Source organism: Zingiber officinale, chromosome 5B (assembly GCF_018446385.1).
Source record: "Zingiber officinale cultivar Zhangliang chromosome 5B, Zo_v1.1, whole genome shotgun sequence".
NCBI classification, from domain to species: domain Eukaryota; kingdom Viridiplantae; phylum Streptophyta; class Magnoliopsida; order Zingiberales; family Zingiberaceae; genus Zingiber; species Zingiber officinale.
In genome coordinates this window covers 122,405,611-122,422,440 of record NC_055995.1, presented here as the reverse complement: position 1 = coordinate 122,422,440, position 16,830 = coordinate 122,405,611, and the positions used below count along the sequence as shown (strand labels likewise).

Sequence of the window (16,830 nt, the reverse complement as noted above, 5' to 3'; positions counted from 1 at the left end):
ACTACTGCAACATTAAAAGAAAATATAAGATTAAAATTATTCGAAGCCTTCAAAAAGACTTTAACCGACATTTTTTTAGTCTAAAATTAGGTTATTATGGGTTCCACCCCATAAATAATTGTAAATATCTGAATAAATTTTGCTTTAATATATTGTGCGTTCAATGATTCAATCATGTCAAAAGTTATGACCTCTCAAAATTTAGAATTTAACACTCACGCTATAATAGTTACGAAGTCATAGCTGCAATAACTACTTGTCAACTCTAGTTGTAGTGGCTATGAAATTGTAGCACTTATAATTACGTGGTGGCTCAATTGTAGCAACTACGAAATCATAGCTGCTATACAGTTGTAGTAGTTACGAAATCGTAGCTGCTACAATATGATGTTAATCCTAAACTTTGAAAGACCATACCTTTTGATTTAGATTGAATCAAGGGTTGAAAATTCGAAACTCATTTAAAGATTACAACTAGTTCGAAAGCTCTAAATAATTTTTCTTAATTTTTTTTTTCATATTATAACAACTAAGAAAGCGTAGTTACTTCAACTGTGTAACAATTATAGGATCGATGCTGCTATAACATGCCCCAAGTTTAGGATTTAGAATAGTAAAGGATAATTATATGATTTTACAACATGTCCCAGGTTTAGGATTTAGAATAGTGGAGGATACTTATATGATTTTATAAGGGTATGAAGTATTATTTTTTTTTTATAAAAATTAAAGTGAAACATCCAATTTTTTTTTTTTTTTTTGACGAATTGAAAAAAAAAACAAAACGTTCTTTTTAATTTTTCCCATGTTTAGTCCCTTCAAGCAAAGCACAATCCAGGCCGAAAAGACCAAGTCACTTCTATTTTTGGGCCGTGAGCCTGTTTACTGCGACGCAACTTGATGATTCTTTTGGGAATGCTGGGTTCGATCCAATTGCCGCCCTCCCTCGTCCGTCGCATTTCCGGCGGCGGCGCTCGCCATGCCATTGTCCTGCCTACGTCCCACCTACGTCCCATCAACGACCGCTTCGAGCTCTACCTCATCCTCCCTTCTTCTAAGGTTAATACGATCCTCTTCCTCTTCCATCCTCTTTCGACGATCTGTCACCGCATCCTCCTGCTTCACCAACATAGGTAGATCCCTTTGCAGCGCCGCCGGCCGCATAGCGGATTTGATCAAAATACTGGCTCCTCTTGACCAGGTCTTCCGCAGCGACTCCCGTGCTAGATTTTACGTCAATTCGCTCAGGAAATGCCTCCGTTTCGGGGATCATCGCACGGTTGGCTCGCTCCATGCGCGCTTGATCTCTCGCGGATTCGAATCCGATCTCCTATTGTCCAATGTCTTGATGGATATGTACGCAAAACTTGAGCTGATGAATAGTTGCTCCAAACTGTTCGATGGAATGAACGAAAGAGATTTGATCTCCTGGTGTACCCTGATATCTGGCTTCGTGCGCGATGGAGCTAGTTTTCAGGCCTATAGCGCGTTCCGGCAGATGCTAAGGATCGGTTGGATTCCTAACCATTTTGTGGTGTCTTCGGTTTTGAACGCGTGTTCTACCTTGGGAATTCTTCAACCAGGACTCCTCGTTCATGGGTTCATTGTTAAGAGCGGTTTGGGATTTGATAGGTTTGTGGAGGTTGGGCTTGTCAATTTGTATGCTAGATATGGGGATTTGGATTGCGCACTGAAGTTGTTCTATGAAATTCCTGTGAAGAACCTGGTCACTTGGAACGCTATGATATCTGGCTATTTTTTGAATGATTTCCTTATCCAGGCAGTGGAGCTCTGCAGGGATATGTGCCGTGTTGGGTTTGTCATGGACTCAGTAACATTGAGAGTTGTCATGGCTGCTGCATCAGCCTTGCAGAATTTGGAGCTTTGCCAGAACCTTCATGTGTACTCCATTAAAGTTGGCCTGGATTCTGATAGCTTTGTTGTTGTTGAACTTGTGAAGTTGTTGACCGAGCTTGGGGATGTAGATTATATGCGCAAGCTTCACAGAAAGATTAAAAGACCAGATGTCTCCTTGTATTCTTTACTTATTTCAGGGTATCATTTTTGTGGTTGCAGAGAGGAGGCTGTGAATCTTGCTGAAGAACTTCTTAACTTGAATGCGAGTATGAAAGAAGGAGCTTTTGTCAATGTTTTAAGACTATGCTTTTGCAAAGAGGAGGGAACTCAGGTTCATGCAAAGATCTTGAAAACTGGTCATTTGTCTTATCTTCCAGTGGGAAATGCTTTGATTTCATTGTATGCAAGGTTTGGAGATTTGTTTAATGCCAAACTAGCATTTGATAACATGAGAGCTCATGATGTTGTCTCATGGACAGCAATCATGGCAGGACTTGTTCAAAATTTACTATTCTTTGAAGCTATTGAGGTTTTCTCTTCTTTTCGAAGTACTGGAAAACTTTTGGACAATCAATGTCTAGTAACATCTATAAACGCCTGTACTGGCCTTAGAGATGTAGTCATTGGCAGTCAGATTCATTGTCTAGCTCTAAAGCATGGACTTGGACTTTGCAACTACATGAATGCATCTATGATCGATATGTATGCTAAACTTGGATACATTAGCAGTTCTGCAAGGCTCTTTTCCTACTTACTGCCACCTCATAGTCCAATTCTCATAAATGTAATGCTTTCTGGCTATTGTTGGAACTCTCAACCAGAGAAAGCTATTGACCTTTTTGGTAGGGAATACCGGTTGGGCTTTGTCCCTGATCGCTTCAGCTATTCTACTATTCTTAGTGCTTGCGCCAATGTGCAATTTAAGAAGGTGGGTGAGCAATTTCATTGTTGCACAGTCAAGACTGGCTTTGAGCTCTCTGATGTTGTCGTTGGAAATGCAATTATAAACCTTTATGTTAAATGTGAGTGCATGGCCAGTGCTTGCAAATTCTTTTACAATATGAAAAATTGGAATGCTTATTCATGCATGGCATTGATGCTGGGCTACATTGAGAATGGAAGAAGTGAATCTCAGAAAGTGTACTCTCAGATGCAGCAAAGTGGTTTGCAATCAGAACCAATTTCTTTTGCCAGAGTTGCAGTTGATCTTGGTCGACAGATCCATGGCATCATTGTCAAGATTGGCCTGGATTCAGATGCCAACATCAGAGATGCATTTGTAGGAGCTTATGAAAAATCTTTAAATGCTGACAAATTAAAGGAAGCTTCTGATTTTATGTCAGAAAGGGAAGATGAGAAGCAAGACTACGTATTTGCTGGGTTCATAGAGAATGCTAATGCGGGGTGGAATCTTAAAGCTTTTGGTCTATATAATGTGGACAAGTTGCGAAAGGGTACATATTCATCTGAACATTGGCTGAACTATTACTCCGATGATAATTATGGTTCTCAGATGCATGAAAATCATGCTCCTCTACATATGATGAACAAAGGTTTTATCTGTGACGAACCAAAGGGGTCTTTGGTTGATGCTCATACAAAATACATTATACATGATAATAATTCAGGTGTGCTCCAGGATATATTGGGAAGCAAAGTCGTTTTGTCAAACCTTTATGACTCTCACCAATCTTCTGACTTACGTGAATTGATAAGAGTGGAAAGTGCTCATGACCGGACTACTATGCTTGTTTTGCTAGGTCAAAGCCAGTTGGGAATTTTGGATGAAAGAATGGACTATTTTGTGTCTGCCAAGAAAACACTGGATGGTGGCAATGGAAGGGTGCCATACACAGGTTGACATGGGAGATTGCCTAAAAATTAGATTGCTGTTGTGGCAATTCTTCCATAGTAGCTTACTAGTGGCAGAGAACACAAATGCAGCAGCTCTAGTTTGAGCCTTGATCGTACAAGCACAGCAGCTCCACTTTGAGCCTTAATTGTGTCTTAAAAAGATAGTACACATCAAATTAATACAGGTGCATTGATCCCAGGATACATCTGTCGCATTAGGTTCAGAAACTTATGCTGAACCTATGCCAGCTTACATCAAGAGGATGTTGTGCCAGGATCCACGAATGGTGATTAAATTAAGTTATCCAGTCAATACTCCTACAGGTTTGTTTTTTGGGAGCTCATCTGCTTTGCTATAACGTTGGGAGAAATTCAAGAAGTAATAAACAACAAGGGTTAGGCCTAATTTGCTCCTACTAAAATGAATGGCATTTGACATGTATTTCCAGGAGGTTAAATTATATTGGCACTCCAAGTGGAGACCCAAATGGTAATGTTTGAGATACAAGCCAATTAGATTAAATTCTTCTATCCAGGTTGTAGTTTGTAACTAATTAAGCACCTTATGATTACAGATTTCTACAGCATTAGTGATTCAGAGGTGGGTGGATTCAGGAAATTATTTCGTTGGTTGTAGTATGACCCAAAAGAAAGAATCTCCGAAGGTACAATACACAGAATTCTGAAATGCTTGATACTTTGCATAGTGTTCTGTTTCTTTTTCTTCTTCTTTTTTTAGCACGGATGACATTTAAAATGAGAATTTAGTCTTTACAATAAAATATAGGCATTTAATTGCAACATAATTGACATGTTTTGGCTTGTTTAATGTTTGTGCATATAGGATCAATATCTGGATGATAAGAAAAGGATTAGGTTGAGAATTCTAATTTTGCAAATAGATAGAAGGATAGTGTCTTGAAGTTTGAAGTAACAAGAAGTATTTCTTGTAGTCATATCAACTTATTCTTACTGGTATTATTAGCAGTGTAGTGTTACCGAATCAAAAGTATTTTTATGGCACCAGGGAGATTAAGCTTGAAAATTCTGGCTCTGCTAGCTATATTTCAGCTTATGGTTGGTCGTCCTCACATTGATATCTTTTTTGCAAAGTCGATTAGTCTTTTCAAGCCTTACCTTGCTCTTGAGCTAAATATTGAGCAGAAATATGGAATTAGGTCCTTTAAATTTGAGAATTTTGATGTGATATGAAGGCAAAAAGATGTTTTCAACATGATCTTTATGGAGTGAATCATAGGCCACCTTTTTAGTATTGGTTTCCCTCATCATCCACTTTAGTTGAATAAGAATTGGCTCTTTAGCATCAAAGAGGGCCTTGTGCTATCTGTGCTGCACCAGTAATGTCACAAATAGATGACACTTTTTTCATTATGTTTAAGAAGAAACACTAGAGAGGATGCTCCCTTTAGCTACATAGTTTGCTTGATTGAACCATAATTTTTTTTGCAAGTTTGAAACCCATATATAGGCAGCATGATTCACCTGGCAGATTGTCATACTATCCCTATGCAATATGTGATAAACAAAATTTTCTAGATTGTATCTTCATAAATAAAAGAATTTTAATGTGTAATCAAAATATTTTACATTCTCTTCATTTACTACAGAATTAATAATAAAATCAAAATTGGTGCCTTAGTTTCAACATTCAGGAATAAACAAAATATGTTGTGCTTCAAAATATGACGCACTTAGACAACATCACTAATATATTATTGTGCAAATTTTTTAAAATTCTTTAGAAAGTAATTTATCTAACAAAATAGTATTGATTGTCCTTGCTACTATCATCAAATTTCTGTAAGTCATCAAACTCCTGTGATTCTATTTGAATCCAACTTTATGATTCATTATTTATGTTGCTACCAAGCGTGATGCAGATGTGGCCTCTTTCTTTAAGTCATCAAATTAGGTTTCCTTTGTACTCATTTGTTCTTTGTCAGATTCCCTTACTTTCCTCTTTTCCATCATTTTTGTATTTTTATTCATTGAAGTTATGCTAGACCTACTGTACCAAGTAAACCACTTTAAATGTGGGCATGCACATTGCCATTGTGATCTTTGATTTTGACTGCATATTTGTCCCATTGCAAAACAATATGAAGTAACTTTATACCCATATGGAGCCACCTTAAACGCTTTCTAAAGCAATGCTCTTTCCTTCCGACTTTTTGAACTTCAGGCAATAACCCCATGACTACCAACCACAAACAGTTCCTCATTGAGCGCGAGGACAGAACTCAACAAAAATCCAACTTTGGATATGAGAAATCGGCAGTGATATTGCATGGGCGTGACAACTGAGCCCATCTCTACTGCCCACTCTGTCTTCTCATCAAGATCGATGGAGCCTTCTCCAAAACCTCTCAGCTGATACACTTCTGATGTATATTGTGGAGAAGCAAAATGATTAGAGGTGTCGATCCAACCATGCCATCTCAGTGATGCAGCCGACATGGCCTATTAATAAATGGGATGTGTTGTCTAAATATATTGCTCATTCAATCAAAATATCAGTGAGATCAATTTGATGTCGCTTGGTCTGAATGAAATGACTCCCCCACTATTTCAGAGTAAGCAAAACGCAAATGAAGTGAAAGAAGCGAACCACTCTGATTTGATGCTCACGTTTACCCCGAAGTGAGAATAGGTGAGAGAGCGGATTACATGTGAATCGAGATATTATCCAATGAAGGTGGAGGCTAGCAGATTAGTGTAAAAGGAAGAGAAAGATAAAAGATGAACAGGAAGTTTAATTATTTCTTCTTCCAATTTGTGCTTGAGTATGATCCATCTTTCTACTATTTGAGCCTCCAGGTAAATCTGTAAATGGGGTGTATTTGCTACGAGTGACAGAAATTATAAATTAATATGAAATCAATCCATTTCTACGCAACTGGACAATCTGACTTGACTTGATTCATCCACCTAACTCCATGATTGATATGCTACTCCAAAGATATTGAGTTGTTTTGATTGCTATCCTTTTCATTCGAGTAAATCTTTAAACCGGACCATTTGTTCATTTGTATTCAACCAAAATACTTCTCATTATAATTCAGCCATGACTTATGATTCAACCAAAATACCTGTTTAATTCGGTTGGAATTGTTTTTTTTTTAATAATTATTTTGATTTTAATCCGCCATGACTGATTCACTAAGCAACTTAATAAAATTATTTTAGCCTCCACAGATGCCCAGTTAATTATAGAGTGATATATTTATCATGAAAGACGTTTAGGGTGAACTTAGTTATTTTTTACTATAATTAATAAAATTATTTTATAAATAACTAAATTAAATGTGCATTGATTTTTTGATAGAAAAATTAAACCATTAGGAATAAATGATCATTTTTAAAAAGGATACGCACATATTCAAGGGCAAAAATAAAAAACAGAGTCTCAAATTAAGTAAATATGATTTTAAAACAAAATAAATTAAAAGAGCCTCCCATGAGATATTTTAGTTTTAGAATATTTTATTTGGAGTATTATTCTAATAACTACGACTAACTAATGTAATGTGCAGAAGTTATTTAATAGCTATGATAACATATAACACTTAATATGATATTATTATAGGGAAAAATTTATTTTGGCTCTTGAGATTTCAACTAAATTGTAAAATAGTCATTGTGATTTTAATTTACTTCAATTTAATCCCTCACATTATTTTTCAACAACATTTCCCTCCAAATGGGGGAGGGGCATTTATGTAATTGCTTAATTAAATAAATAAAAAACAAAAAAACTTTTTATTTTCAATAATTAAATAAATTTAATGAATATTTTAATAAAATCAATTTTACTTCATTCATTCCCTTTCCATGTCTTCGCCAAGGTCAAAAACCATCCTTTCACTGTAGTAAAAAATAGTTTACAGCTACTGATACGACGAATAAGGTAGAGCTCCCAAAGTTAGGGTCGGAGTCAAGAAAGTTGAATGATATGATGGTTAAAGTCAAGAATGGGTCAAATATTCAAGGCCAACATAGCTACATGGCTCGACCAAGTAATCTAGCCAATCGAACCTTTGGGCCGATCAAAGCCCCAGTCCTCCTTCCCGACTTGACCGGACCTCGAGTCCTCAAAGAGGCCGAGCCGAGTTCATAAAGAGGTCGATCTGAGTCCTCAAAGAGGCCGATTCGAGTCTTGAAAGACATAACATGTTTGATAAAATGCTTCATTATATTTACAATATTTCTATAGCTATTTGTTGGTATAGGTTGCATCATACGATTGAACCTAAGATTTTAATCTTGGCAATAGTCTCAAGTTAAGTCTTGTGATTTTCTAATATGTTGATTGAGCTTGCAGGAAGTTCTAGTTGAGTCTAGGCAAAGAAATTTCTAGTTGAGTCTAGGTAAAGAAAGTCTTAGTTGAAGTTAGGCCAAGGAAATTCTAGTTGTAGCTAGGCAAGAAAATCCTGATCGGAGGGACTAAGCGGAAGTCTTGGCAGATCGAGGATATCGGGCGGGAAGTCTTGGGGGTTGAGGACACCAGGCAGGAAATCTGAGGGTTGAGGATACCAGGCAGAAGTATAGATAGGTCTAGGACTGAGGGTTTAGCGGAAAGTCCCGAGGGTCATGGTTAGGCTAAGCAAAAGTCCAAGTAGGTCGGGTGGACAAAACTTGTCATCAGGTAAATTCTCCTGAGTGAAGTGATGAGGATGCGCTCTCGGAAAGAGAGCAGTATGCATCAATCCAGCCTAAAATCTCATAAGAAATCTAAAGTTGAGTTCGGACAGCTTGAAGAGCTATTAATCATAATTATGTTTATGTATTATGCTAATAATGTGATGCAGGAAGCTAACTAATGACGGAAGTTGGAAAATGGGATCCAGGTGCCTTTATCATATCCAGACGCTTGGACTATCCAAGTGTTGGTTGCTACTCGGAAAACATAATGGTTCCACTGTACAAAAATTTTGTACAAAGGTCTAAACCTTTTCCTAGCTACCATGTGTTCTTTTAAATTAAACTTGGATCGCCTGCGGAACTTAACACGTTTGATCCAAAGTTTAATCTATTTGTTCTTTTAGGTTTAGACTCGGATCTCCTGCGGAACTTAACACGTTCGATCCAAATCACCTAGGTTATTAATTTCATTAAATATTAATTTCCAAAATTAGCTTCCAGTACTGACGTGGCGAGGCACATGGCCTTCTTGGATATGGGAACAACCACCACCGACTAGACAAAGCCTTTTAAGAAAAGTTAATATTTAATTTCCTTAAATAACTTTAGGTCAACCGAAAAGAACAATCAAATCACAAGGAAAAGAAAAACAAAAGAACACAACATCGAAAACAAATTCGAAATTCTAGAATCGCATGCCTCTTGTATTTGGTATTTTTACATGAAGATAAAACTAGTATGATGCGGAAATTAAATACTAGTATACATTTTTTCTTTTGCAAGTAAAAACCTCTAGGTCTTCTACCGTATTCCCCTTCTAACCTCGGACGTTGTGTGGGCAACGATCTTCCGAGATGAGAAACCACCAAAGCACCTTCTTCTCCTTTCTTCAAGTTTCGGCCAAGCACAATGCTTCCAAAAGATGAAGATCTTTTTCCACCAACCAAGCTCCAAGGGATGTAAGCTTTCTCTCCTTCTTCTCCAAGCTAAAATCCGGCCACTACTTGATCTCCAAGGAGGAAGAGAGGTTCGGCCACAAGGATGGAGAGAAGAGAAGGGGAAGGGCCGGCCACACCAAGGAAGAAAAGAGGGAGAAAAATAATAGAGTCATTTTTTTATGAAGGCACCTCTACCCCCTCTTTTATAATCCTTGGTCTTGGCAAATAAGGAAATTTAAATAAAAACTTCCTTAATTCTTTTGCCATGAAAAGGAAAATTTATTTAATTAAAAATAATTTTTCTCTTCTCAATTTACAATGGCCGGCCATATACAAATCTCCAAGCAAATAAAATTTTAAACACAAATTAAAACTTCCTTATTTGCTTCCGGAAATTTATAAAATTTTTCCAATAATTTTTATCCCTTCATGATTGGTTAATAAAAAAGAAATTTTATAAATTAAAATCTTTCTTTTAAACATGTGGATAATTTTCAAAAAGGAAAGTTATCTCTAAAAATTAAAATCTCTTTTCAATCTACAAATAAGAAAAGATATCAATTTCTTAATCTTTTGTAGAAACTAATAAAAGAGAATTTTTTTTAATTTTTAAACTTTCTTTTAAATCATGAACATGATTAAAAAGGAAAGTTTTTACCAAAATTAAAATCAACCTTTTAATCTACAAATAAGGAAAGAGATTTAGCTCTTCTCTTAATCTTTTGTAGAATCTTATAAAAGGAGATATTTAAATTTTTAAACTCTCTTTTAAATCATGTTATCCACATAAGAAAAAATTTTAAAATTAAAATTCCTTTTTATTTTAATAGGGCCGGGCACCTAAGCTTGAGTCCAAGCTAGGGCCGACCACATTAATTTACTCATGAACCAAGCCATGGCCGGCCCTAGCTTGGTCTCCAAGCTAGCTTGGTCGGCCCCTATAGGATGGGTAAGAAGGTGGGTATAAATCTCTATATACAAGAGGCTACGATAGGGACCGAGAGGAGGAATTGGTTTTGGTCTCCTGATGAAATTAAGCATCCCGTGTTCGCCCCGAACACATAACTTAATTTCATCAATAATAATTCATTCCACTAAAGAATTATTATTGAACTACCGCACCAATCCCAAATTACATTTTTGGGCTCCTTCTTATTATGAGTGTGTTAGTCTCCCTGTGTTTAAGATAACAAATGTCCACTAATTAAGTAAGTTACTGACAACTCACTTAATTAATATCTAGCTCCAAGAGTAGTACCACTCAACTTCATCGTCATGTCGGACTAAGTCCAGGTTTAACATGACAATACTTATGAGCTCCTCTTGGGGGCATTCTCAACCTAGATTACTAGGACACAGTTTCCTTCTATAATCAACAACACACACTATAAGTGATATCATTTCCCAACTTATCGGGCTTATTGATTTATCGAACTAAATCTCACCCATTGATAAATTAAAGAAATAAATATCAAATATATGTGCTTGTTATTATATTAGGATTAAGAGCACACACTTCCATAATAACTAGGGTCTTTGTTCCTTTATAAAGTCAGTATAAAAGAAACGACCTCTAATGGTCCTACTCAATACACTCTAAGTGTACTAGTGTAATTATATAGTTAAGATAAACTAATACCTAATTACACTACGACCTTCCAATGGTTTGTTTCTTTCCATCTTGGTCGTGAGTTTACTGTTTATAATTTATAAGGTACTGATAACATGATCTTCTGTGTGTGACACCACACATCATGTTATCTACAATATAAATTAATTGAACAATCTACATTTATCATAAATGTAGGCATTTGACCAATGTGATTCTTATTTCTAGATAAATGTTTATACCAAAAGCTAGACTTTTAGTATACATCCTAACACCAAGCGCCTCTATCACATCTAGGCACTGGACTAGAAGGCTTATCATGGCGATAGGAACGGATCAGACAAAGTCCGATCTAGGCGCCTCAAATCGATCCAGATGCCTGGATCACCCTATAAAAGAACCATCAAACAGAGACTTCAAGATTAGTTTTCAATGCTTCAAGTGCTCCATAAACTTCCGAAACTCCTTCATACTGTTGTAATCAAATGTCAATGAAACAACAATGACACGGTGTCGCTACGAGCTTAAAAAAGCCTAGCTTTTGGGTAACGTTTAGTTGTTGCATTTCTATTTACTTTGATATTCTTTCTATGCTAACAACTCTAAGGGTTTATAGGTTTCTTGCTGCGAACAAAGTAAAATCACCGTGTTCCTTATTCTTTATCTTTTAATTTCTGCTGCATGCCCATGTGGTTTTTTGAATGATTTGCAAACATATATGAAGGGTGCTATTCACCCTTCTAGTGCTTTTCTTGATCCACCAATTGGTATCAGAGTAGAGTCGCTCTGAATTGGCGAAACTATCATTTGAGCAAAATTTATTCTTACTTTTTTTTTTTTTTAGTTTTTCATTTTCAGATTTTCTCCTAAAGTTCGAATTGGTGTAAATTTATTTTTGTTTTTTGAAATTGCTTGAAATTTGTGCAACATCACTCGAGCTATTTTTTTCATATCTTTCTATTCTTCCCACACTACTAAACCCAAGACTAAGTGTTGGAACATTTTATAATTTTTTTTTGTGCAAAATTCTAAATGCCACACCAAGAAGGCTATAATACAATCCATTCTCCGTTCTTCACAGGAGATGACTTTGGTTACTGAAAAAATCGCATGGAGTTCCACCCGAAGACTCAGGTGGATATGTAGATTTACATTCAAATCGGATTCTCACTACCTCTCGGCGAACATGGAGTATCGGTAGGGTGTAAAAACTGGGACCCTCATATGAAGAAGAATAGAAGCTGATGCTAAAGTGACACAGACCCTACAATGCGGCTTAACCAAGGAGGAACATAGCTGAGTCGGTCTGTTCATCTCCACGAAAGATTTGTAGAATAAGCTAATCAAGCTTCACGAGAGTACTTTGTACACCAAGGTAAACAAATTTGATTTGCTTTTAAATGATTTGTATAATATAACAATGCAGGAAGGTGAGCCCGCGAGTCAACTCCACACTCACCTACAACACATTCTTAACAGGCTACATGCAAGCGGGCAAATAGTGGAGAATCGTGACATAATAAGGTACACACTAAGGGCTTTTTGGAGGAACACGTTATGGGTATTGATCGTCAATGCTTATAAAGTCTTTCGGAATCTCTCAACAATTAAATTAGGTTCATTATTTTCTGAATTAGAAATCTATGAACATACTAACGAAAACCAAATCGAGAAAGGAGTTGCTTTGTTTCTAGGACAACAAAAACAATACAAGTCAAAGGCAAAAGTAAAAATACAATCAGAAGAATATGAATCCAACGACGACGATGACTACCACTGAACTAGTGAACCTGATCCGGAGAATGGTAAGGAAGAAGGGATTCGACACACGGGAAATCCAGAAGGTATCCCAGAACAAGAAAGCTGAATCCATCTACTACAAATGCCAATAGAAGGGACACTTCAAAACTAATTGTCTAAAGCTAAAGAAGAAATATCAAAAGACAAGGAAGGCGCTCAAAGCAACGTGAGTCTGAAGAAGAATAAGAAGAAGAAAAGAATTTCAGCCATCTAGCAGTGATCGCCAGAACCAACACTATGTATGAGTCTGAGTTGGAAATCGAGTCTGAGAGAAGTCATAGATCCGTATCCATTTCCGAATGGCCAAACCTCACTATAAGTACTAGTATAAAACTTGAATTGTATGAAGTTATTACTTATCTAAACAATAAATTTGAAAAATTCAACAACCAGAGTAAATCACTTCGAAAGGAGGTTGAACTCCTCAAGGAGAAAATTAAGCTTGGTAGTCGATTAACTTCAAGTTAGAACCTCAACTCAAGCCAAACAATTTAAGGAAAAGAATTTCAATCTGAAAGATCAAATTGCTAAACTAAAATGTTCATTGGAAAAGTTCACTATTGGATCCAAAGGCCTTGACAGGTTTCTTAGATCCCAGTGGGCTGTGTACAATTGAACCAATCTTGGATACAAATCAAAAACTATTTAGAACAGGTCATTAATATCACTAGTAAATCGAAATAAACCTAGAGTCCAAGCATGGGTTCGGAAAGATGATTTGATTAAACAAGTCAAAATGAACCAGTATTGGATCTCTCAAGATCATGTACATGTTTTGGATATACCTTATCTAAGTCATGCTCGAGGGGGAACCAATCAGAAAATTATTTTTATTATTAGATAGATTGTATGTTTATTTTCGTTTTATATGCTTATGTTTATGCTTAATTTTGAATGATTACATAAGGACTTAGGCTTCCTTTAGATTTGCTCAACCTAGTGTTGGAACCTCGTGGTAGTTTTGATATGATCAACCAGGTTAGGTTAGGTCCTATTATGTTTGAACTTTGTGTCTAAGTGTGCAGGAGCTTAGGAACACAAGAAGTCGAGCAGAAGACGCAGCTAGCGAGAAGGATGACACGGGAAGGGAGTCGACAGACTCGGTGCATCCGAGAGACAAGGTGCTATGGAAGAGTACATCGGTGGACGAGAAGGGCGTGCGTGACATTCCGAGGGGCGAGAAGTCGGAGTGGAAGCCTACTCGAGGAGAAGATCGGGAAATGGGTTCGAGTGAGCCCTATCCCGGATGGCCATGATCACCTAGGCGATCGGAGCAGCAGAAGAGTAAAAGGTGGTTGTAAGTGCTGCTGGATGCGCCTTCAAAGGGAGTTGAAGGCACCTCCGCACCTTCACTGTGGAAGGCACCTTCCATGGCTGGAAGGCGCCTTCGATGAACAGTACGAAGGCACCTTCCATCGAAGGCACATTCCAGCCCTATGGAAGGAGCCTTTGACCAGGCTAATATTGTCGTTGCCAATGGATAAAACCTTATCCTTTGGCGCCTCACTGGAGATGCCTTCCAGCCTGTTGGAGACGCCTTCCAGCCACGGATAATTTTTCCCAAAGGCTATAAAAAAAACCCCTGAACCTACGAAATAGATATCAACTCTTGTAATCATTTCCTAACAACTATCTAAGCTTTTCAACGAGTGTAAGAGGCTTCTCCGCCTTTAATGAAGAAGATTTTTATTGCGCTTTCACTTGCCTTGGATTAACAACCATCTAAGTTGTAACCAAGTAAACCTTGTGCCTCTTCTTTCTAGTCGTTATTTTAATTTATCATTATTGTTATTTTTAATTATAGTTGAAAGAACGGGAAAGATGTTTGTTTTATTTCGACAGGTAATTCACCCCCCTCTTACCGTCCCCGCTATGCGACCACCTAGTACTAGGGTGGGGTGAGATGATAGTATGTTAAGAAAGCTTGATCTAGGAGTTAAGTAGGGTAAGGTGTACCTAATTTGGTTTACTTAGTCAAGTGGAATTAACCGAAGCTACCTCGTCACATCTTAGACTAGTTAGACAAGGGTTTCTCACTTATTAACTAAGTGTCTAATTTCATGAATCAGTTTTGTCTAGAAATGATCGTTGCTCTTATACCTCAAGAAAAGACCCTGTGCCTTGCCACAGCTTAGAAGCTTAAACATGAAATGTATACTTGTTTAATCAAAAGTTAAATCTGAATCTAACTCAAATATCAATTGATCCTTAGAATTTAAATTAAATTAATAAAGATAAAATTGACCATCACCTCACCAAACCTATAAAGTTCCATGATTAAAAATCTAGAAAAAGATGAGATGAATTTCTGATTAAATAAATCTTAATCAATTAAATAATCCTTGATTAATTTAACTTTAATAAATCTCAATTAAATAATCTTCAATTAATTAACTCTAAGAAATCTTAATTAAATAATCTTCAATGTAACTTAATAAACCTTAATTGTCCGCGGGGTTGTGATATCGTAGTAGGATATCTAAGTTATCACTCAAGCATTCGCAATCTGATTCCAACTATGACATATTTAAAAATTTCTTCCAAATGGGGCGCGCAACCAAAAGATGCTAGGCTTCTAGGCTGGTTGTCGCACGCACTTCCCGATTTATCTTGGTGGCCGGTAGAAAGCTTCCATGGAATTAATCAGGCCGGTTAACCCCTGAAATAATCAATGAGGCTAACTAATTTATCTTTTTTAAATAAACCTTAATTTAATTAGGAATTTTAATTCAAATCAAACTTAATAAATTAACCTTAATTTAATTAATAATTTTAATTCAAATCAAACTTAATAAATTAACCTCAAACATATTTAATTCAATTAAGCTTACTCAATAATTACAACTTAAATTTAAATTCAATTAATAATTTTAATAAAAATAATCCAAACTTAATCAACTACTCTAATACAATCCGAAACTTATTTAATAAACCCAATTAATCCAAAATTAATTAATATAAATTTAACTAAAGTCAAATTTAACTAAATTATTAATTAACCTGAAATTAGTCTAATTGATCTGAAATGAATCAATTTAATTAATTAATTCGGAATAAATTTAAAATTCAAAATTAATAACTAATTAAAACTAGATAAAGCTTAGTAAATATTAAACCATACTTTAAATATATGAAACCTAAAAATAATTAATCTAATTAAATCTAGCTTAATCTAACTTAATTAATTCAATTAAAACATAATTAATTCCAACTAATTAATATAATTAATTCCAACTAATTAATATAATTAATATAATTCATTTAACTATTCTTAACTAATTTATTTAAAACTAAATTAACCTGAAATTAATTTAAACTTAATTCATAAAATAAACTTAAGTAATTTAACCTTAACTAAATAATGTCAATCCAAAATTAGCGTTAAAACTTTATCAATTAAATCAAAATTAAACCTTATTAAGAAATTCATAACGAATACAATTAATCTAATAAAACTGATTTACAATCAAATTAATTTTTAATTAATCCAAAGTTAATTATTTTACATAATTTAATTAATCTTTTTTCAAATTCATTTAATCCAAGTTAATTTAATTAATCTATTTAATTTAATTTAACATGATTTAATTAAAACTTAATACAAATCTACTTATCCTAATAAATTGTTAAATTAATTAAACTAATTTAAACTCAATCTTAATTTACTTAAACCAATTTAACTTAATCTAACCTTACTCAAATTATTTTGACTCACTTAATTCAAATTCAACTTAATTAAAGTTAAACTCTAATGAAATCTAAATTCTAAATAGTTAAAACACAATTAAACTTAAATTCTAAATAATCAACACTCAATTAAACTTAATAAACCTAACAAAAAAAAGATTCAAGTTAAAAATCTCTCCATACACTTAGTTATCAAACTAAATATTTAAATTAAAATCTAATTAATTTAAACCTAATTAAGTTAGTCCACTCAACTCAACCAAAAGTAACTTAATAATTAAATATTAATAAGTTTAACTCAAAATTTTAAACCAAATCAATATAATTATAATACCTAAATTTGATTTTACTAAATATTAATAACTCTAATAATTTTAAAACTACTTTATTTTTGTTGCCACAGCTTAGATCATAAGGACAACA

The 16,830-nt window shown here is 35.1% G+C and overlaps 1 protein-coding gene across 4 annotated transcripts; it reads left to right on the top strand.

Moving 5' to 3' along the window:
- Positions 1-913: 913 nt before the first annotated feature.
- On the top strand, positions 914-12,135 carry LOC121985733 (pentatricopeptide repeat-containing protein At3g20730-like). Of its 4 annotated transcripts, none has more exons than XM_042539346.1 (4): positions 914-1,059; positions 1,150-4,201; positions 4,287-4,376; positions 5,915-6,228. In XM_042539346.1, the coding sequence occupies exons 1-2, from the start codon at positions 980-982 to the stop codon at positions 3,716-3,718; spliced, it is 2,649 nt and encodes an 882-aa protein (XP_042395280.1). In that variant the 5' UTR covers positions 914-979; the 3' UTR covers positions 3,719-4,201; positions 4,287-4,376; positions 5,915-6,228. The 4 variants fall into 4 exon arrangements, with proteins under 4 accessions (XP_042395280.1, XP_042395279.1, XP_042395278.1 ...); XM_042539347.1 differs by having other exon boundaries at positions 931-1,059; positions 1,134-4,201; XM_042539345.1 differs by lacking the exon at positions 5,915-6,228 and adding an exon at positions 12,002-12,135 and having other exon boundaries at positions 914-4,201.
- The last annotated feature ends 4,695 nt before the right edge of the window (positions 12,136-16,830 follow it).

Excerpts from the sequence above, each read along its gene's own strand:
- LOC121985733 (XM_042539345.1), top strand. The coding sequence starts at position 980 with ATGCCATTGTCCTGCCTACGTCCCACCTACGTCCCATCAACGACCGCT.